Here is a 22,458-nt window from a genome sequence, read left to right as displayed (position 1 = left end):
GTGAGTTTTCTTTGACATTTGCAGGTTCATGGAGAAATCACTGCGCGAATGGACCAGAACTCACAAAAATGTGTGTAACTCAGGAACTGATGTTGTGACAAAATGTATAACATTTACTAAGGAGGGTAATGTGATGCGAGGAGTAGATAAATAACATAAAGAGTACTATTCAAACTAAAAACAACAACAAAATGTGGTTGATATAGATGTCCTTCTGACCCCCTGCTCTGTTGCATCTTTGTAAATCTAAACAGCTTGTTCATGGTCCATTGTCCTCTTTCTTTGGGGTTGCAAGACTCAGCCATCAGATAGATTTGTCAGTCTTTAAATGTAGGTTGTTTTGCACTTACAAAAATTATTTAAAAAATATATTACATACCTGTGGGTCAAACAAAAAGTAAGGGCGTCCATTTTTGATCTGAATTGCCAGAAATTCTTCTTGATTTCCTGGAGAGAAGGCACAGAGCAGCAGGCCATCTGGAGACCGAGTCTTGAAACTCAGTTCCAAACCTGATAGAAAGTAAGATCAGGAACAAGTGTGTGGAGACAGATTTAAATAAAAGAGAGGGAGACAGAGAAATACATTTAATTTTCTCAGGAATTACTTTAAAATGACATGTTAATCATCTCAACAATACTTACAATAAATTAGGATTTTTATATTATTAAAAGAATTTATAGACTATGAAAAAATTAACCTGAGGGCCTTTGTAATATGTTGCTTTGAAGAGCTAAAACCTCAAACTCTGCTACATCCACTGGTTGAGTTGTAGTGTCCCAGAGTTAAAGCTGACCATTTACATACACATCAGGTAGCCACTAGTGGTTACCATTTTACCTAAAAAGAAGGACCACAATCCTCAAATCGATAATTTATGTACATTTCTTCCTTCTTCTCGAGATTGTGAATTATTTCATTTCTGAAATAATCCTGTGAACACTGCATGCACAACAACATTTTAGAGTTATTCTGGCCCCAGCCCGAGCTTTCATGTGAAGTCTAACACTCTTCATATTTGAAAGTCAGATATGCCGTAAAAGTAAAAACGAAAGAGAAGAAATGTGTAAACGTACGTCTTCTTACAATTCTATCAAGATCACTGTTTCCCAACAGCACCAACGCTCTAAGCTGACTTCATTTCCAATGTAAGCCAGCCGTCCAGGATAATCTTACCACTAAGATACTTCAGGGAAAACATGAACTTCAGAAGACTTGTATTAGTCGACACACCTGTTTCCACACTTTTAGCTTTCACTTGTGATCTCTTGCTTTTATCTCTTTAAGCTAGAACTTCCCTCTGTATATTATAGGATATATAAATTCGTTGAAATGCTTACTACAGTCTCCTTAAGAGAAATATTTGTATGAATGCAATAAATGGAAGTGTTAACAGAGATGAAACATTATTCACTCAGGATCCCAACTCTGTTCAAGTCAATTTTGGTATCTCTAAAATAATATATTTATGGTAACTGATTTAATCATAAAGTTACAGGCTTTGGGACTTTACTTTCAGGCGGGAATGTTTGTGGCCAACTTCAGAGAAAAATGCCAAATAAAGACAAAAAGGAAAACATGTAACAAAATGTATAAAATCTAAAGGAAAAAAAATTGAAAAAACCTTGCAAAACACTAACAACTGGGAGAACAATGGATTTGGGACCTGACAAAACAATTAATGAGGAATATTAGGAATATAATCTCTGAGCAGGACAGTGACTGAGTAAACCTTTCTGTCCTCTATATTACATCTAGCTTCAGCAATGTGGGAAACTCGTGGGTTCTTAGATCAGTACCACACACACACACACACACACACACACACACACACACACACACACACACACACACACACACACACACACACACACACAGAGCAGAGAATCTATCCAGCATGCTGTCTTGTCATGTTACGATGAATCAGAGATTGGATCTTAATCCACTACTAGATCCACATAGCGACCATGCAGGTTCATGTGTGTGTCTGAGTATGTGTGTGTTTCCTCAGCTCTGTCTGTCTCTGTAGAGAACAAAAGTGTGGGAAGATCTGAGGAGTTGAATGGAGGCAGTCAAGGGTTCATTAGAAGCCGCTGTTAGCAAAATAATTAGTGTGTGAATTCACTTAGCATGGAGAAGTCAAACAGTTACATGGCGAGCTCAAAATGAATACAGATTAGACATTTCTCAGAGCTCAGTTTTTACACAATTGAATTCTTTTCCAATGTTGTTAACTTGGGTCTATTTGGAAGTACATCTATTGTTACGCTGGTTGTTGGTATGTAACAAAAGGTAGTGACTTCAGTCAAATTTACATCACTCAAAAACATAGTTATCTCACACAGCTTTAAAATTTTTGCATTTTGTAAATGCATATTTAGAGAAATTCTATTAAAAAAAAAGTTTCCACTTATGGGACGATCATGCCAACCCTTCTGTATAGACATCCTGTAGGTTTACAACCAGCTTCACAGTAACTGCTGGCAACATCCCTACCAGCAATAACATTGGATTAAAGATGGATATTGGAGTGTGAGATGATGTATTTTCCTCCCATGTTTCCTCTTTAACTCCTTTCTAAGAAGCAGTGACAGAGATGAGGACTGACCCTAACTAATAGTTTGGATGCCAGTTTTAGTGTAACAGGCTGTAAATCAAAAATAATCTGAATTTTGTCTAATGTCTCCTCAAGTTGTTTCTAGAAAGGTATCACAGGTTTGCAATTTCAGTTTCAGTCTAGTACACAAGTGATGAAGCTCTGCATACTGTGAATGGAAAGGAAGCAATTGTTACATTTTCCTGGTCAAATTTAGAGACTGTAAATCCCTGTTGAAAATTAAAATGGTCCCATTTCAACAGTCCACTTATGAATTGATTACCAACAGTGCGCAATCTCAATAGTTAATGATAATTATAAACTACTATGCATGTACAGTAACTGTGGTAGTAGTGTGCAGCTAACACAAGGATGTTCTTTACATTGGACTTGCATTGTGTACATCAAGCAGGCATTTGTCATTTACATTCATGACCTTGTCACCACAGAGATGAGTGAAGTCATGACAGATACCTGACATTACATTATCCCCCCTTTTAACCTTCTCTCTCTCCATCACGCTCTCCTGATCTCCCAATCCCTCCTTTCTTTCTTTCCCCTGCTTTTAACCTTCCTCTTCTTTTACCTGACCTTTTCATTCTCCTTTTCTCCACCCACTACGTCCTCTGAATATGTTTTCTGTATTTGCATCTTCAATTATTTTCTACCTCTTTTACTCTCAACTCTGCTCCTTTTTATGCATCCCACTTTCCTCTTCCTGTGACTGTTCTAATACTAGTGTAAACCATCACCCTAATTGCCAATACCGTAACATTAATGTGGGTATTTTTACAATGGACATGTTGGGTACATATTTATCACACACATACGCACTTGCAACCAGTCCTGTAAGTATGGGAAAGGACCATGGGCCCCTAAAACCAATTCATGGGATGTGACAGGGAAAAAGCTGCATAGCTATCATTCATATTCATTTTATACAAAACAGCTCTTTGCAATGGTCAAAGACATTCAATATAATATGATAATGTGATATATCCTGGTATATCATCATATTTAGGAATGCTACAATGTATTTTGCATTTTTCCATTGAGTTAGCCTGGATCTAAAATTCCAGAATGCGAGTTTCCTTATGTCATGTTTTGCTTATTGCAATTGTATGACTCCACCAACCGGTCAAGTTGCAGTTTACATTCACATCTGTCCAGACTTATATAATATATGTAACTGATACTTTGAAGACTTTTGGCCAAAAAAAAAATCTAATTTTGATAGAGCACAAAGTTGTAGCCATGACAGTAGGCGATGCTTCAAATATGGATGTTGCTATAAGGAAGGCCAGTACTTCTAAAACATGGATGCTTCACACACATCTTCTCTTCAACCCGACACCACAGAAGATCTATACAATCAACCACAGTTTCAATGTGAACACCAAAGATTACAGTTGCCAATTTAGTCTCTGACGAAATGTGAAATGTGGTCACAATCTCCCCTTTTGTTCCTGAGCTTTGGCTTTGAATATTGGACAAAAAAAAAGGGCTTTTTCAGAACATCATGACGTCACTTGTCACAATATGATGTGACCTTCGGCCTTTCCTATATTCTGGCCATTTGCGTGAAATATTGTTATAATTTACATATTAATTCTAGAGTAATGGTCACAAGCGTGTTTTGTGATGTCACAATGACCTTTGACAACCAAAATGTAATCCATTCATCATTGAGTCCAAGTGAATGTTTGTAACAAATGTGTCGAAATCTTCTCAAGGAGTTCCTGAGATATCATGTTCACAAGAATGAGATTTATGGAGAAGCCAAAAACATCTGGCCACAGCTGTTGCCTGCACAGAGGCAAAAAAAACCTCTGTGGATAAATGATTCAACAGGTCCAGTCCGAGTTCCACAGTTACCAAACGGCAATAATGGAGTCAAAAACAGCTGAAATTGTTCTTTCAGCCTAAATTGCATCTGAGGATGTTACTATTAACATACATGTAAACATATGAAAGTATAGAGGATGTCCTGTTCATCTTCGTTGTAAAAAAACCCGCAGCTTTTTATATGTCATTATAACATTTTTTTGAAGAGACGCATGGAAGGAAACAACAGGTAAGCACTGGTGTTTGCCCATAACATACAGTATGTTTGCGTGAGTCTGTGAGTCTTTGTGATAGACAACATGTTGGCCAAGCATGTCCCAATGTACAGCAGCTAAGTGACACCGCTCGTGCTCAGCAATACTTCCTTCACATTTCCCCACAGGACTTGTGCCAATTCACACTGACAACCACTTTGGAGCCATCAACAGACAAACCTGAGCACGCACCATGACAGGTGACTCTGTTACACATACAGTACAAGCAAACACACGAACAAGAATACATTCACACAAGCATTTCCACAATGCAATCGCACAAACAAAACACCGGTAAGCCCGTTTGCACACGTGAGAGAGCACAATAAATCCTCACAGAAACACAAATATTTCCTATAATGTTTCCTGTTAAACAATAAGTCAGTCAATGCACATAATGTATCATGTTAAAGACAACCACATCAGTTAATTAAATGTTAATGTGATTTGATTTATACTACATAATGAACTATTTAATATTCCTAAACAATTAAGTAATTATTTTACCAAACAAAAAAATCCCTTAGCTTTTTCCATCGTTATACTTTTGCATGACCTCGCAATATTTTTTGCATTCCCTCTGACCCATATGAATAGTTTGTTTGTTGATTCACTCCAGTTTATATAATAACTTCCAGTTTAATGAATCAGATACTAAAGGAATGCTGTGACAGTACACAGCTTCTTGCTTCAAGCACAGCTGACAATATGGTTTTCCTTTGAGGCCCGGTGAAGAAAGGGCTTAAACTATAAAGTTTGTCTAAAACAGTAAGTACACCCTCATCAAGTCAGCCCACCTTTTTCTGGAGAGTATGAGAAAGAAATTTGTCAAAAAATATAACCTGTTTTTTTTTTCACGAGAGATAGAATCCATAATATAGTGAAAGAAACATTGTAAGAAATACACTTACACCATCAATTCTAGTGTTAAGTGAGAGAACTACTATATATTATTTCATATAAATTAAAAACGATTAAGGACCATTTTAAATGGTGTCAATTGTTCATACTGAATCTTGTACTGCCTAAGCATTAGAGGATTAATGTTATATTCCACAATATGTAACAATAACAAGTAGCAATATGGACCCATTTACAGTTTTAAGTAGAGTCTTATTTATTAGGTAGTATTGTTTCATGTGCATTGTTTCTCCTCTCTCTGTCTCAGTAAACAGTGGAGGTTGTGTGTAATCATCTACACAACATAACCTGAATAACTCCAGTCATGTTAGCTCTCGGCTGGCATTAATCAGAGCCTGGCGTATTAATGAGAGCGCGGCAGCTAGCTAATTACACCCATAGATTCTGCAGCAGCCCATTAAATATACAAATGACAGAATTAAAGAGCCCAGCCTCTTCTGATTAATCTTTAAATGGGGAAAAACTAATGATGTCTGTGCAAACTTTCCCTTCACACATTTTTCCCCCTCTCCTCTCAACGTCAATGCCTGGCAATCAATCATATTAATTAAGGAAAAATAATTTGTATCATTTAACATTTCCCTCTTTCCTGCTCAGTTGCTGCAGTGGTACTGCAGCAATGCACTGTATTAGATGTGTCTGGAAATTATCCAAGTCTATTTGTTCATGCAATCTTTTTTTTTTTTTTCTAAAATATTTGTGAGATGTTTCATCTCTCTTCATTTACTGCGGGTCGAAGAAATATATCTGGATTAGTGAAAATATGAGTTGGACATCATCCTCATTCCAATCAGCCCATTTCAGGCCCAAACAATTAAGTATTAAAAAGGTAAGGAGAGGAGACTGGATAATCTATTTTGACCTATTTATATTTAAATAAATTATTTTACAAAGAATAACATATGTCAGTCTGAACTGAGATGCACCGAGTCCTTAATTCAAATATGAGCAAAGGGAGTTGGAATTCAGCAGGGCTTTAGATACAGAAACATTATAGATAAGATGAATGAACTAACATGCATTTATGGAAAAGAGCACTTATAGGTTATTCATATCAAAGCATGATGGCGTTTAGTTATAATCCTGTTTTATCTAAAGTAAGATTCAGTGTGGTAAATACTGACATCAAGCACCCTCATTAAGCAAGACTTTTTTCATGGAAACATGCACTCCTATCACAGTAATTGCACATGGTAAACAATATATTTGGTTAAAAAATAAGTCTAGTAAAGTGCCCATAAAATAACAGGTGAAAGGGCAAATATTATGTGATTTTACATGATAAACAATCTTGACTTAACTAAGATTTAACATACAGAGTATCGACCCCCGTCATTGATGTGCCCTTAATTCGCATGTTTAGGAGATGAGAAAGCCTGCAGTAAGAACCTACATGGAAGCAACAAATTATTAATATTCCTAGGATGGTGCATAATGTTGACGGAGAAAAATGATGATTTGCTGTTTCCTACAGAAAGCCCATCAGGATCTTCTGAGGCATCAATGCTGCCATTAGAAAACAAAAGTTTATTTACAACACAAAAAAACTTTATGAAAGCTTGATGAAACTTTTGCAGTGGCTCCTGAATGAAATATCACGGGGTCTTGCAATGTCAAACCTAACAAACAAGACTATGCAAAGATTCATCTCATGTAAAAATTTAGCAGTTGTCATTGCCGGAGTTACAAGGTTTCCACAAGACATCAACGATTGACGAGTCTCTCCTCTGTGATCAATTGACTCTCGAGGGGGCATTACACTGCATTACATTCATAATCCAATTTGGCTTTGATTTGTTCGCTGTTCCGTGCGCTTCGATGGGAATAATTGTCTGTAGATGATGCTATTAGTATTGATGGTTGTAAAAGGGCGATGGTTTGAGGACTGCCGACACATTGATGATCCAGAATAGATCCGGTCTGAAAGTGATTGTCTGATCCATTACCCTTTATGAAGGAGGAGAGTGGAGATGAGAAGCACTCCTCAATAGCAAAAATCATCATCTATTTGCTGGCAGTATTTGGAGAGATCTATTTACCGTTGTGCCGGAGGAGCATGGATGAGATCAAAAATCATCGTTTGTTGATTTAGGATAAAAACACAGTAGCCAGAGAGCAGTGAACAAGAACCATAAGTAGAAATAAAAGATCAAAAGTGGGATAGATGTTGGAATTTCTTAACATTTCAAAAGAAATTGGTTGGGTTTTTCTGATTTGAATTAAGACAACTGCACGCTTAAAGACGTATTCATTACTTTCATGAAGTACAAGGATAGAGAAGAGAAAACCATTTGGGATAAAAAAAAAACTTAAAAAAAAACCCCATCATTAATTGTTTCTTGGGGGAAAAAAAGAACAGTGTCCATAGTGGCCCAAAACATTTTCTGGAAGCAAACTTGTAGAGGACGAAGAGAAGATTAAACATATTATATCAATATGACAAAAACAAATCTGATCTGGCATCTTTACAAATGACAATAGATTAATTTTGTCTTTCAGCCAGACACATCTCAACATTTACAACATTTAGAATGGAGGTGAAAACACAATGATGTATAAAATCCCAGCACTAATAATAAATATTAAAATGCTTTCTCATGAAACAAATATATTAATATATTGGCTATTTGAGAGAATGTTAATTTTTTTATTTTGTTGAATGACTGATTGCTGATACATAAAATGTAAACAAAATTATCTTCAGTCTAATAAATTGATATTTTTAGATGATTGGGTGGCAAACATATTTGGGTACTTTTGACAGAGCAAGATTATGAGACCAACACAAGAGAGCTTTGTTGGCTCAATTAGAGATAATCACAGTCTTGTAAGGATTACAGATGAAAACGTATCTGCAAAAAGTCAGAACATTTTTACCAGTTTTAAAAAACTTGCTTGATGTAAATGCATTTTTGACATTTTATAACACAGTTTTCACATGGCTATGAAAGTTTTTTTTTTCTGTCACCCTACGTCAATTTATGTCCCCACACAAAGACGTAGCTCATGATACAAGGTTTGTGCAGGACAGTGAAGTAATCTCAAGTGGCATCAAAGAGCTTTGCTTGCTCAAATCCCACTGATTAGTATCAGCAGTCATTAATTATGAGCGTCAGACTGGGTGATGTTCTCAGATGAAGCAGAACATGTTTGGCTGTGCAGCTCAACCCTCTAATGATGCTGGTAAACAGAAAGATAATTGTCCTTTAAGATGACTGGGGAAGTCATTCTAAAGCAATGTCACAAGAAGACTGTGAGACTGCAGTGCAATCACTGAACACAGAAACACAGGCATGTACTGCATGTGTTTGCATGTGTTTACATATTCATATGTACAGAATATAACAATGCAGACAGATCTGCTGTCCATGTTGTGATACACACACACATCTGCACGGCCATAGACATACAGTCTTACCTGTAAAGTCGGTGTTGCTAGGGAGGGTGTCACTGGGAAACTGGTAGTAACTATTTCCTGGGAATCTGGTTCCTCGGACAACTGGACCTTGTGGGTCAGAGAAAGAGACGTCTGTCCTCTCCACCTGGAAAACATATAACATAGTATAAACATCAATAATAATATCTAGTATTTAGTACATCAACAATACTCAAAGGTGTATTTAAGGGTATACAAATTGCTAGTTAGAATGGTTAGTTAAACCCGGCCATAAAATAGTTATGATTGGTACATCATCGCAAGCTGAAATTTTATGCAAATAACACTAATTACTTAATTTCTCTTCAGCTGAATATATTCAGAATCCCAATGCTATATTCTCAAAGTCCAGGTCAAAATAAGCCACACAAACAGTTTACAGAACAGTTTAAAGGCATGTTAGCAGCACCAAGAGGCTTTGCGTTGAGTAAATGGTAACACCAGCAGGCTGATGTTAAGCAGGTATATTATAACAAATGTGCTAATTAGCTATAAATGTAAAACGTACAGTCAAGTCCAAATTCATGTAATTATTCAGGAGGTATTCAGTCATAAACAAATAATTGGACAAACTGGAAATCCAATGTGACAATGATCCTGAATGAAAAGTCAGGGCATCACCAGAGAGGTTAAGGTTAATTCTGAGGGCCCTTGAATGTGTGCTTTATATTTCATTGCAATTTATCCCACAGATTATGAAACATTTAACTAAATACCACAAATGTCAAACTTATGGTGGTGCTAGAGCAAAAGTCAAATGATTACCAAAGTCACTGGACGCATTCTTGGTAAAAACCATGAATGTCTGCACCAAATCTGTGTCAATGCAAACAGCAGCAGTTGTGATATTTTGAATGGTACAATTAAAACTTTGACAGGCTATTAGCATTTGAAGAAAAGTTGGGGAATTGCCAGCCTCTGGGAACCACAAACGTCAGGAATAATAATACATTTTATTTATATAGCTCTTCTCAAGATACTCAAATAAGTTTTACAGGTTAAAATGATCAAAACAACACAATAAAAGTATAAATCACAAAACATTCTTTAGTACAACATTTAATCTCAATCCATGTAATAGTTATGATATTTTAGCCTAGACTAAAGCAGTGGAATAATCGTCATCACCATACCAGTGACATGGCTGAAAACAGTACTAGTAGATTGCATTCCTATACATTAGCAAAAAATACACAGAAAGGGAATTAGAAAAAAAGAATACTGCAAATCGGTGTAAACTGTGTGTAAGCCAATACTCTTACCTGATATAGTGGGTGTGGTCCATTAAGTTGGGCTGGAGGGTCCCAGTTTATCTGAATGGTGGTTTCATTTACTGGACGTAATTGAGGTGAATACAGTCCTGTTGGCACTGAAAAGAGAAAGGTAAGTTATTCAAAAATATTTAAATGTTGTAGATGTAATTGTGAATAAATAGACTTTGTGTTTTGCTTTTTTTCAGTGGAGACATATCTTTGGCTTTTTTCTGTATACAGACTAGTATGTCCAGACTGGACAAAAGTCCCATTTTCATTTAATAGAGGATCAATTTAATTTCCTTCTTTCACTTTAGATGTTAAATTAAATGTCCCTTTGAAACATACTGGAAGGTACTGGAGCTGCGCTTTCAACGTATATCATAAATAAATCACCCAGAGACTGGCTGATATGGGGAGAGAAGATATATAAGAATGGAGGGAGACACATAAGTGATGGACGGGTGTAAAGATGGGAAAGATGTGTGTGCATTAAGTGTCATTCTATCGTTGTGTGTGTGTGTGTGTGTGTGTGTGTGTGTGTGTGTTTCAGTAATTGTCTAAATGGTCTGTGTGAGGAGTAAATTAGCTCTTAGTGACACACATGCGGACCATCTTTAGTGTGAGTTGTAATAGAGCTCTTAAAAGGGAAGTGGACAGCTTGTCTCAGGCGCCTCATCTTGCCACATCAAACCATAAATTACTGCCAATCGATAGCTTACCAGTCTATTGATATTGAGCTATGGTGACATTCAGAACACTGACTGTGCCACACACACATACATACATGTGTTAACATGCACTTTGATTTAAATAGTGGTGTACTGCTTTGTATGCGTGTTATGCTAGAAAACAATGTATACTTTTTGGTATCGTGGGCAGATAGTTAGAAAGCGGGAAAGAAAATAAAAATGCTAAATGTGACTGATTTAAAATTAAAGGAGAAGTAGGTTTGAAATTTAATTTCTAAACTGGAAAGTAGTCAGCATGAACAAGTAAGCCTTGCAGTATCTCTACATGAGACAACACAAGTCTCACTGCATGATTCTGTGTGAAAACCAGTGTCAAAATGGACCATGCTCTGCTGGTTTTGGGGTTTGATCAAACTGGACTAACCTCACTGAACTGGGTGACATCCAACTGTGAGATTGCAATGTTACTGAGGGTGTGATCTCTAATTCACTTACTCTGTCAGACCTATTGTTACCCGTGATGGGACTGGACATCAGCTGACGTCTAGGTAGTGGTTGTTCTTTACTACACAAATAAATATTAGATTGGACTGGTCTAAAAATACAGGGAGACAGACTTTATCCTCTCTTTGCAGATTACTCCAATTCCTATTTCATAATGATGATGTCAATGAAAATGTTGTAACTAAGTATAAACATTCACTAATTTGATTATGTTTTAATTTTTTTCATTGTCACAACTGTAATGTGTAGTGTAAAGTAATTATACTATTTTAATCTGAAATAATTCATTTGGGGGTGGCACAGTGGTGCAGTGATTGGCACTGTCACCTCACAGCAAGAAGGTTCTGAGTTCGAATCTCGGCCAGGGTTCTGTGTGGAGTTTGTAGGTTTTCCCTGTGCCTGTGTGGGAAACCAGGTCAAAGTGCAGCATCCAGATGGAAAACAGTGGGCCCATACTAGAGTGCACACAAGAATGGGATGGATTTGAGGTCACAGAGACCTTTGATCTTGAAAATCAAAGTATTTCAGCTGTGTGTCCAAGTGAACTTTTGTGCCAAATTTGAAGCAATTCCGTCAAGGCATTCCTGAGATATCATGTTTACGATAATGGGACGGACAAATGAACCCAAATACATAATGTTTTTGGCACAGATGTTACTATCACATAGGCATAAGTAGAACTAAATAATCATAAAATTAATGGGAGAGAAAGAAAGAAAAAAAAAAGACAAGATTGCACAAAATGGCACACGTTCAAATAAACAACTACACAAAGTAGTTAAGAAAATGCATAAAAATGCAGACAGACAAAAATCTTTAAGGACTTTGAATTGTGCAGTTCTTAAGTCTAAGGTATGAGATGGCAGAGCATCCCACATGATCCACATGTATGTAAAGTCATAAAATATTGTGAGTTGAATAATTGTGGAACTGATGACTGTTGGCATACAATAAATGGCAATTAAGGGGAAGGGCCCTGCTTGAAGAACTGTATATAATAAAACAATCTGTCGCTGGTTGACCTGATAAACACTGAGCAGTCCTGGCTAAGGACTCAGTGGTCGAGATGGATGAATTCTATGTACACAGTTAAATATTCTTAGTGTTCATTTCTGAAAGCAAAAGATTGAAACCGGTTTAACGGGATGAGTATTCACCCGGGGTTAGTAACAGCAATTATACAGATAAATGTTTTTGTCAAAATCAAAAACTCCTCCTTATGACAAAATAATAAAACACAAGTGTAATATTATGAAACATGTCTGGTGCATTATGGTGTGCTATATTAATTACATTACAGTGTGTTACAAACCATTTTGTAATTGTTTGTGTGGCTACATATATGCTAAATAGGGAAAGTAAAGTGCTACCTTTTTTGGGGTGTCTTAATAAATTGCTGACCTCAAACTCTTGAAAATCTTTTGAATCTAGCCATTTATAAAAAAGACTTTGCAGTAAACACATAAAAGAGAAAGGTTCACAGAACAACTTTTGACTTATCTAGGGCAAAAATATGAAAATATTAATTCATGAGGAAAAATTTTAATTGGGCAGGATTGCAATGTACAGTAACAGACAGTGAAACACTTGCCTCTTTATTCAGTGTGCAATGACAGAGATGTCCGTCTTTCATTAACTTACTTTCCTTGTTCAATTAATCAGTTACCAAATTGTTGGGGATAAGATTTACTGTCATTAATTATTGTTAGCTATAGTGCCCTGCATGTACTGGGCAGAAGTCACCCTGGATAGGTCAGAAGTCTGGAACACAATAAAGATTACACAACAATCAGTCTTCTACTGACCACACTCCCAAATCAAGGAGAAACATCACAAACTTGATAGATTTCATTGGCCAGAAGGGTTTGAGTGTGTTTTTATGTTTGTGTTACATAAGATGGCTTTCCTCCTTCGTGACTGCTGTGATTGTAATACACCATCATGTATTCTTTGCATGTCATGTTTTCATTTATTGTATCTGCTTGTTAATTCACTGAGATGTACTTAACACTATGACACATTCAGTTTGACGAAACCCACTTGCCTTATCATGAGTATGCTCAAACACTCACCGCACACACACACAAGGTTAACAGTCCACCAGAAAGGTTAATTTTAGCTGCCGACATGGTAATGAAGCAGCTAAATCATGGGCCAGCTCCCAGGAGCAATTGTGCATGCATGTGTGTGTGTGTGTGTGTTTCCTGTTTTTACAGCGACTGACATGTCTTAACAGGCTCTTAGCGTACAGTTACACCACGCACATAAGTACACCACTTATTGACATGGCGATCCCTTGCCATGCATATTTCTCTTCTCAAGAAGGGCCTCAGGCCAATTATGCATAAATCAATAAAGTTCCTGTTCTGTTGAGTGGTGTTACAGTGTTAGTGTGTATGTGTGTATGTCTCGCTGTGTGTATGTCTTGTAGAACAAGCCTTTATGGATGTAGGATACATAAAACATCACCATCAGCCCCTGATTAGCCACTCACTTTACGTCGTGATCGATAACTTTGTGGGAAGACACACACATTGAAACAGTTGCAGATGCATCAACACACATGCACCGAGACCTCTTTCCTTGTGTTGTTGCGTCTCTCAGTGTGTGCGCTAATGTTTAGTCATGTGCTTTGGTGTAACTCCAGTGGTTTCACAGATGCTGTCTGCTCACTTACAGCAGATGGTAGCTGGCTCTAATGGCCCAGCCTTATGTGTGGTAGATTTATCAGTGCATCTGTACTGCGCTTAAGTACACCTTCCGAGGAGTACCACTTAAGGTGAGGCCCATCTCCTCCAGAGTTTTGTTCAGGAGATCTCACAATGTTCTTCTCATTTATATAAAATACTTTTGACAGATATTCGGACAAATCATTCAGGAAGTTTACTATCAAAGGGTGCCACAAATAGGAACTACACAGGGATTCTTATTAAAAATGGGGGGCTGAAGGGGCATCTTTTTGTTAGGAGGAGAACATTTAGGGATTACATGTACACATACTGTTACAGACAGTTAATTTGATTATGTTAAAAGCATAAAAGGTCAGTGATTGTGTAATAAAAATTAATTTGTACTTTTTACTTTATTACTACAACTGTGTAAACAAAAAATGTTTGGATGTCTCTGCAGGGTAAAATGAATATGCTGTATTTTGTGATATATTTGGCTCAGCAGAAAGGCAGTGGATTGATTTGGGTTTACCAGGCTGTCAAAGCATTTGATCCGATAGTGTTTAAAGAAATTAGAAATGAAAATAAATGAAATTCAGACTACTCAAATGGAAATAAACAAAAAACTGCTTTTTATATGGTTGTTAGTGGTCCAAAACTTACATAACTGTAGACAATTGAGTAAAGAATGCAAATAACCACATATATGGATACATAGATGTTCCAAAAACAAAATCAAATTAAAGGCAGCAGGTCATTAGAAATTTCTTTGATTTTATAATTACAGCTCCCTGCTGTTGATAGGCTACAGTTTCTTTATAAGGGTACAGGATTTTTTTTTTAAAGGTCTTATATTTTACACTTTTCCAGTGTTTTATTTGTAGTGTTTATATCATAAAAATATTTTTTTTAATACGTAGACCTGCCTTACAATCAAAAAAGAAATGAAAAACTGAATTTATATAATATGGGTCCTGTAAGACAACACTAGTAGGGTGTACATCTGCCCAATCCCTTCTTAGATTATGCTCTGAAGATGACTATTGAATATTATCCATAAATTGTCAAGATTATGGCTAAACTGAAAGAGAAAAAGTGATATGAGATGTGCTACAGCAGAAGCTCAACACCCAGCGGAGGAGCACATGCTATGCAAATTGTTTTGAGATTAAGAAAAAAAAAAAATCTGCCAAACGGCATATGCCATTATCATTTCTTATGGTTGAAACAAGGGACATCTTTGGCGTTGGATGAAATGAAATGGTGGCAACAGATGTGGCTGTTAAAAATACATTCAAAAAGTCAACTGGGTACAATAAGCCATATTGAATTGTACAGTATTACAGTCAAGAGAAGTCTTTGGAATCACTTGAAATAAACATTGTCGCTGTGTCAACAGATGTAGCCATTAAAAATACATTTAAAAAGTCCACCGATTACAATATGAAGTATCATTCATCACAATCAACACAAAGAATGACTTTTGGAGAATTGTATGAAATGAAAATATTCACTATGTCAACAGATGTAGCTGTCTAGAGTACGTTCAAAAGCTGAAATCCTTGAGCAAGTATTTATAGATAAAAGGTTTCATTTTTTTCACAGCCACTCACCGTACCCACTGTCTATTCAACTAAAGAGATAAACAAAACGGAAAACAACATAACATGAGCAGCAAGCGTAGAGACCATGAATGAACAGATGGAAAAGTGTATTGGAGGGTCAAGAGCACATGTGAGTGCAATATGTATATTGAAGAGTGATTCATGTCCCTCTGCTGCCATGTGTTATTTGTGTTTAAGTGAAAGAGCCAAGCATAGAGAAAAGTAAAGGATGGACTGAGTGAAAAAGTGAAAACGCAAAAGACACATTATGACATTAAATACCAAAAAATTGGTGTGTCTGTCTGTCTGTGTGTGTGTGTGTGTGTGTGTGTGTGTGTGTGTGTGTGTGTGTGTGTGTGTGTGTGTGTTGATCCTGCACTGATCAATTAGTGTTCATCTCAGTCCCAGAGATTTGTGCTTGACTTATTAAACACAGCTAATTCATCCTCCTTCCATAATGGCTATAAATCTACAGAGGAGAGAGAGGGAGCGAGAGAGAGAGAGAAACATTGTGTGTGTGTTTCCTTAAGTCTGTGTGTGTTTGATTCATTGGCAGCGGGAAGAGTGTGCTACGCCACATTTTTCTCCTTGTAATTAACAGTAAATTGTTTTTACTGCCGTGCACCATGAATATCCCCTCTGGTTAACATGACCAATGCTGTCGCCACTCAAGTACTCGGTGACTGACTGTGTGGCTCTGGATGTGTGTGTGTGTGTGTGTGTGTGTGTGTGTGTGTGTGTGTGTGTGTGTGTGTGTGTGTGTGTGTGTGTGTGCGTGTGTGTGTGTGTGTGTGTGCGTGTGCGTGTGCATATGTCAGAGGCTTGTGTTGCAGTCGTTATGAAGAGAACACCACACTTAAGTCAGTAACAGACACAACATGTACCAGAACTGCTATCATCCTTTAAACACACAATATTTTGGGCCTATCAGCATTTCATTTAGTGTGATTCAATGAGTACGTTTGTTAGTGTTTGCATTAATGTGTGTTTGTGTGCAGATGTTTTGGTTCTACCTGCTGGTAAGGTCCGTCCTGTGCTTGGCAGACTGGTGATGCAGCCTGTTTTTGTGCAGACTGTGGCAGTGAAGTTGTACACATGGTAAGGCTTCAATCCTTTCACTATATAAGCAGGCTGTGACGATGGTCCCACCCTGTGCAAGACCTGAGAAACAGAAAGAGAGAATTAAAACTTCGATGAGAGAGATAAACAGAAGAGAGCAAGAGCGGGGGAACAGAGCCACATACACAATTCAATCATGGCGAAACATCAAAAGTAAGATGAGCTAATCCAACAACATTTATACGTCTAAGTAACTTTTCACCCAACTAAAGGCTGTATGTAAGCTTAAAGGTTTTTTAGTTAACTTGTTCATTTGGTCAAATTGCATTTGTCTGTGCGTGCTTACCTGACCAACAACCGGAGGAGCGTAGGGATTGTTGGTCTGTTCAGTGAGCAAGTTGACCCGATATTCTGTGACTTTTCCTCGAGCAATAACACCTTCACCCTCGACAGAGCTCCACGTAACTTTGAGACTGGTGGATGATAGTGCAGACACGTCCGGAGGAGCCATAAACTCTGGGACTGCAACATGGGCACAAACAGAGACCCATGAAAATGTACACGCACCATTTTTAACTATTAATTACAAATGAACAAACGATGAACTAATCACCAACAAATCCTCTATGCATATTTGTAAATAACAATTTGTTTAAATACAAAGGTGGATCAGAAAGTTCTGAGACTGCTCCTGTTTCGCACGAATGGTGCACAGCAATTGAATTTCTTGTCGACTACAGCATATGTATCTGTTCTGTAAAACACTGGTCGTGTTCACATTTGAGCAAAAAACATTTGAAACCATTGCATTGATTCAATGATCATCATTCGGTATCCACCTATGTAGATGGAGACATAATTTTAGTACAGCCAGTCAAGTCTCACAATAGGCAGCATCATTTCATCATCACATTGAACCAGACAGCAGCCTGATACATAACAGAAGAGCCTCTCAAACACAAACCACATTAGCTTTCCTACTATATCTTCTTCTTAACTAACTTAAGAAATTGTTCTGGATCTCTGCTTGTTGAATGAGCACTCAAACACACTCAACAGAGAAGAGTGGACTGCTTACGTCAATGTGCAGGCTAAACAGCTAATAAGTAAATAGCACATAAATTTCCCCTCAAACCTCAATTCAGTCAAGTTACTGTTAGATGCAGTTGTGACCCATTCTCTTCAATACCACTTTCTGTCTATTCATGACATGTAGCTAAGTACAGAGCAAGTTTGTTTACTTTATCAATCTGTCTGTATTTAAATTATTTTGGATATCACTGTGGAGCTTCATCGGTCACCATCCAAATAATATTCCAATTTCAAATTATCCTCCTGTCCTCCCGAGTCTGGATTCCCAAGATGATTTGCTAAGTTTAAAATAAAAGTACAAGACTTCACACTTGACATACTCTATATTGAGAAAGGCCTTTTGTCTCTTGTAAATCCAAACATCTAAAAAAAAGGTTTCACCATTATACATCTTAAATTAATGACATACTGTAGCTATAAAGATGAGGCTCACTGGGTTTGAATGTTTAAGAGACCTGGAATTCATGTAAAAATTCACAATGATCATTAAACCTGTTGTTGAAGAAAAATTCAATCTTTCCATCACTTGTATTGTATTCCCAAAGTTTTAAAGCTGAACTTTTGTAAAACATGCCTTGTCTTTGTCTAGCAGTGGTAACAGGGTAAGCTAGTTCAAACAGGTAGGCAATCTGAGGATAGGGCTCAAATCACTAAATGCAATCTGCCTATTCAGATTTTCCTCTATATTAATTTCAACTCTTGTACATCAGTAATAAAAAAAATAATAATAAAAAAAAGAGACTCTAAAAGGATGGATTTTTTTCTTAAATAATTTTGTATCTGCTGCAGTTTCTAAAATGCAAAGGACTGGACAACTGAACTTTACTTTTATCTCTTTGATTGCAACTTAAGACATTAAAAACGAGCCTTTTACAGTTAATTAAAAATAAAATAAAAATTTTGATATAAAGACACATTAAAAATCAATATTTAGTGGATGTTATGTGGACTTAATGGATTGAAGTGTTCCATAATTTTACGGTTGTGATAGCCACTATTACATGACAGATTAGAGAGAGGGATTCTTTATTCTACTGTTGATGGCATCTAACTGTGAAATATGCTGTGAAATGTGATTCATGGTAGACATAACTACAGTGAGATTCTTTCTCTCTAACACAGCACATATACGCACACCAACACAGACACACATTCCACATTTAAAATGGTGTTATCATATGCTTGTTATCCAGACACATAGCTTAGAGTGATGTTGGAGGCAATCGTTTAGTCCTAATGAGCCATATCATCTCTTTGAAATTCAAATACCTTAATGAGTTTCCCCTCCCCCACATGCAGTTCTTATTTCCTCCCGCGTTCCCCACTTCCTTTCTCTACAATCTGACAAATGCCTTTTGTTTTTGTTTTATTTTTTACTTATAAAATAGAATTCATTTTTATAACATCAGTAAGCAAAACAACTCTGGTGGACAGATTAGCCTTGATTTGATTTTGGTAATTTTTTTTTTCCACACAAACTTTCTGTTTAAGTTAACAAACTGCAACACTACATTTCAGTAATTTTGGTTTCAATTTTGATTCCCTTTTTATTTTTTTTTATTTTTAATCTAGCTTCTTTACTACTGAGGAGCAACCTTGGGTGACCACACTTTCATTATAGGAAGCAAAATTCAGGCAATAATTTATCTGATCAATATGGAAATCAGTTTTACAGATGAATACATCACAACCTAATTATATATCAATATTTTATGTACAAATTTCTAACTTCAACTGATCTCAGATCTGATTGTTTTCACTTTCTAAAAGCTTTCTGTGTATACAAATGTCCCAAAAAAATTATTTGTGATATTTTTTGTATTTATTTAAAGACTGTTAAATGTATGTGCACGGATCATCTGATACACACAAGTCAGGTCACATTTGTGTGTGGGTTTTTGAGACTCTTCACACTCTTCATTTTCAAACAGATCATAATTTAATGCTGCGTTTAAGTGCTCGTGGAAAACTTGGACATCTGGGCTTTTCGTGGATTCATGTGTACTTTCAAAATGTCGAAAGATGTCTTTTTTAAATAGACAGAAAAGCTCATTATCACTTAACTAGAACACATACGTTTACCAACCACAGGCTCCATACGGTAGCCTATAACTGTAAATATATGGTTTAAAAAAATCTACTGCCGGGTGGTGGACTTGTTACAAAATTACGAACCTCCCTCCATTGTACGTGCTGTGGTCCATCCCGATGTGACACTTCCTGCAATATTGGCGCTCACAACTCTCATCTGGTAGGTTGAAAATGCCTGCAGGCCTGCTACAATGGTACTGCTCTCAGGGGGTGATACAGTGCTATTGTTGGTTAGCATTACTTCAGGGGACACACTTGGATCCAGCCAACCAGAGCTGAAGAACACTCTCTTGTCAACGGCAAGGCTTGAAAGGTTCTGCGAATCCATTGGTCCACGCAGAAACACCTCATACCTTGTGATGACACCTGTACAAGAAGAAAAAAAAAAAGTTAAATCTAAGTCGTCTGCTAGAGACTAGGTCTACAACATAAACTTTTCACCAAATACTCATTTCTGAAATAAAATTAGGGGAGCAACAATTGCAGCTAAGAGGATTGTAACGGACACACTGTGACACAGTTTCATTTCTACCCAAGAACAACACTTGAACTAATGAGTCAATGCCAATAACTCTACTTAATACTCATCCTGATTGCTAACTGAATGCTTAAGTACTTACATTTTTTTCCAACACAGTAATGTCGTTTTGTGTAAATAATGAGAAAGTCCTGACCAGTGTTTGGCCCAATAGCAGCAAACACACTGATAATGACTAAGGCCTGGCTAGTGCCGTGTTGCTTTCTGATGGGAACACGGCTATTGTCCTATTCTCACATGCTCTATTCCACTTGTTAATATAAGAGAGCTGGGTTAGAATGAGGACAGATCCTCAGTGGTATGAATAAGTGTCCAAATGTTGTTATAAGTATAAATACGAAATAAAATAAAAATAATATAGAGGTCTAACGTGGAACCTTTGTTGAGAGGTCCTGTATACCCTTGCATAACACTGCTCTTTCTCAGTATTGTGTCAGTATTTATTCCTAAAAGTAGTTCATTTTTCACGTCTCACTTCTCCCTTTTAATAGAAATATAGTGCAAATAGAGTAGATTCTACAGCCGTAACATTAGTTGGTAACACTTTACTTGAAGGGGTTTGCATAGACTGACATGACACCTGTCACGAACTTGAGGGAGTCATTATGAATGTTAATGATTGGGGTCATTAACAGTCATTTGGTCAATTATGTCACTTTAAATGCAAAATTGACATTGTTAGAGATGTCTTTGTTATGACAACTTGACATAAACCAAGAAAACATAACCAAAAGAATGCTTTAAAAGATTATGAAACAGAGAAATGTACGAAACTGGGTTTATGACACTGCGAGGGGAAACAGATTAACAGACAGAGAAAAAAAGCAAAAGCTGCAAACAGAGAGAGACCCAGGTTACATGGCTTTGTATGACACTGAGCCTTAGAGCCATTGCAAAGCTCTCTGGATTTACCAAAGGCAGTTCCAGTTCAGCGTGTATTTCTGTGTGTGTGTATTCGTGTCAGATGATTCTCATACTTGTTGAATGACACAAGCCCAAAGCCATTCTACTGGGCTAGTGTTTCATGTTAGTTACAAAATGTGTGTGTGATTATTCTACTATGATATTAATTCTGACATTGTCATGAATAATTAGAATATTTGTTCTGTCACTTCACGTAAACATTGTGTATTTTTAATTGCCCAGATGTGTGTACAACTTGTGTTCGTGCATGTTTTTCTGAGTGAAGTACCACATGTTATAGGAGCTGTACAGTATGTGTGTGGATGTTTAGGTTTGTACCGTTTGGCTGCTTGGGGTGCTCCCAGGAAGCATGCAGCGTGTGGGGTCCTGTAGCAGTGACTCTGGGAGGGGGCTGGTTTTGTGGGGTGGCAGAGGCTGTCAGAAGGGACAGCGGTGGGCTCGAAGTGCACCCCCCAGAGGAGCACGCCTTTAGACAAGTTTAAAAAACTGTAATTTTCATTTTTAAAGCAGTGCATGTCGAAAATATAATTTAAAAACTGTGGTTCAAGCATACTTCCCATATTCTTTTACAGATACAGTGGCTTCACTTGTATATCTTTAAACTGGGAATGAAAATAATCACTTGTGTTAAAAACCCTGGCTGTTTGCCACACTTACCTCCAGTATTACAGTGTATTGGGTGAAGGACTTTAGGCCGCTTGCCACAGCCTCTGTAGATAAACCTGTGTAGAGAATACTGGGCTGTGCTCCACTAGAGTACTCTGTGGAGGATAACACAAACCTTTGGGAGACAAAAAAAAATGTAATAATCAATTGCTCTTTTCTTAATTTTTCCAATGCCATAATCATTTCACTAAATCACATGGTTTTGTAATGGGGTTCAGTTAACAGTTAGTTCTGGGAAGTCACAGGGGCCTATGGGATAAATTAAATAATATGTAAACTGTAAAGTTACTGGTTCAAATTGAAGACAATTCAAAGC

At 37.0% G+C, this 22,458-nt stretch overlaps 1 protein-coding gene across 1 annotated transcript in view; it reads right to left on the bottom strand.

Moving 5' to 3' along the window:
- ush2a (Usher syndrome 2A (autosomal recessive, mild)) overlaps nucleotides 1-22,458 on the bottom strand; it is a 201,609-nt gene that overhangs the window by 124,720 nt on the left and 54,431 nt on the right. The window contains exons 22-29 of the mRNA XM_069174459.1: nucleotides 22,134-22,257; nucleotides 21,795-21,942; nucleotides 20,099-20,380; nucleotides 17,178-17,353; nucleotides 16,786-16,933; nucleotides 10,313-10,419; nucleotides 9,033-9,156; nucleotides 380-510 (exon numbers count right to left, since the gene is read on the bottom strand). Coding sequence (XP_069030560.1) covers nucleotides 380-510; nucleotides 9,033-9,156; nucleotides 10,313-10,419; nucleotides 16,786-16,933; nucleotides 17,178-17,353; nucleotides 20,099-20,380; nucleotides 21,795-21,942; nucleotides 22,134-22,257 — 1,240 coding nt within the window. The remainder of the gene's footprint in view (nucleotides 1-379; nucleotides 511-9,032; nucleotides 9,157-10,312; nucleotides 10,420-16,785; nucleotides 16,934-17,177; nucleotides 17,354-20,098; nucleotides 20,381-21,794; nucleotides 21,943-22,133; nucleotides 22,258-22,458) is intronic.

The sequence above is a fragment of the Embiotoca jacksoni genome, unplaced genomic scaffold (genome assembly GCF_022577435.1).
Source record: "Embiotoca jacksoni isolate LCO1_2020_lvr unplaced genomic scaffold, fEmbJac1.0.p SCAF_6, whole genome shotgun sequence".
Classification (NCBI taxonomy): Eukaryota; Metazoa; Chordata; class Actinopteri; family Embiotocidae; genus Embiotoca; species Embiotoca jacksoni.
This window is presented reverse-complemented; position numbering and strand designations above follow the sequence as displayed.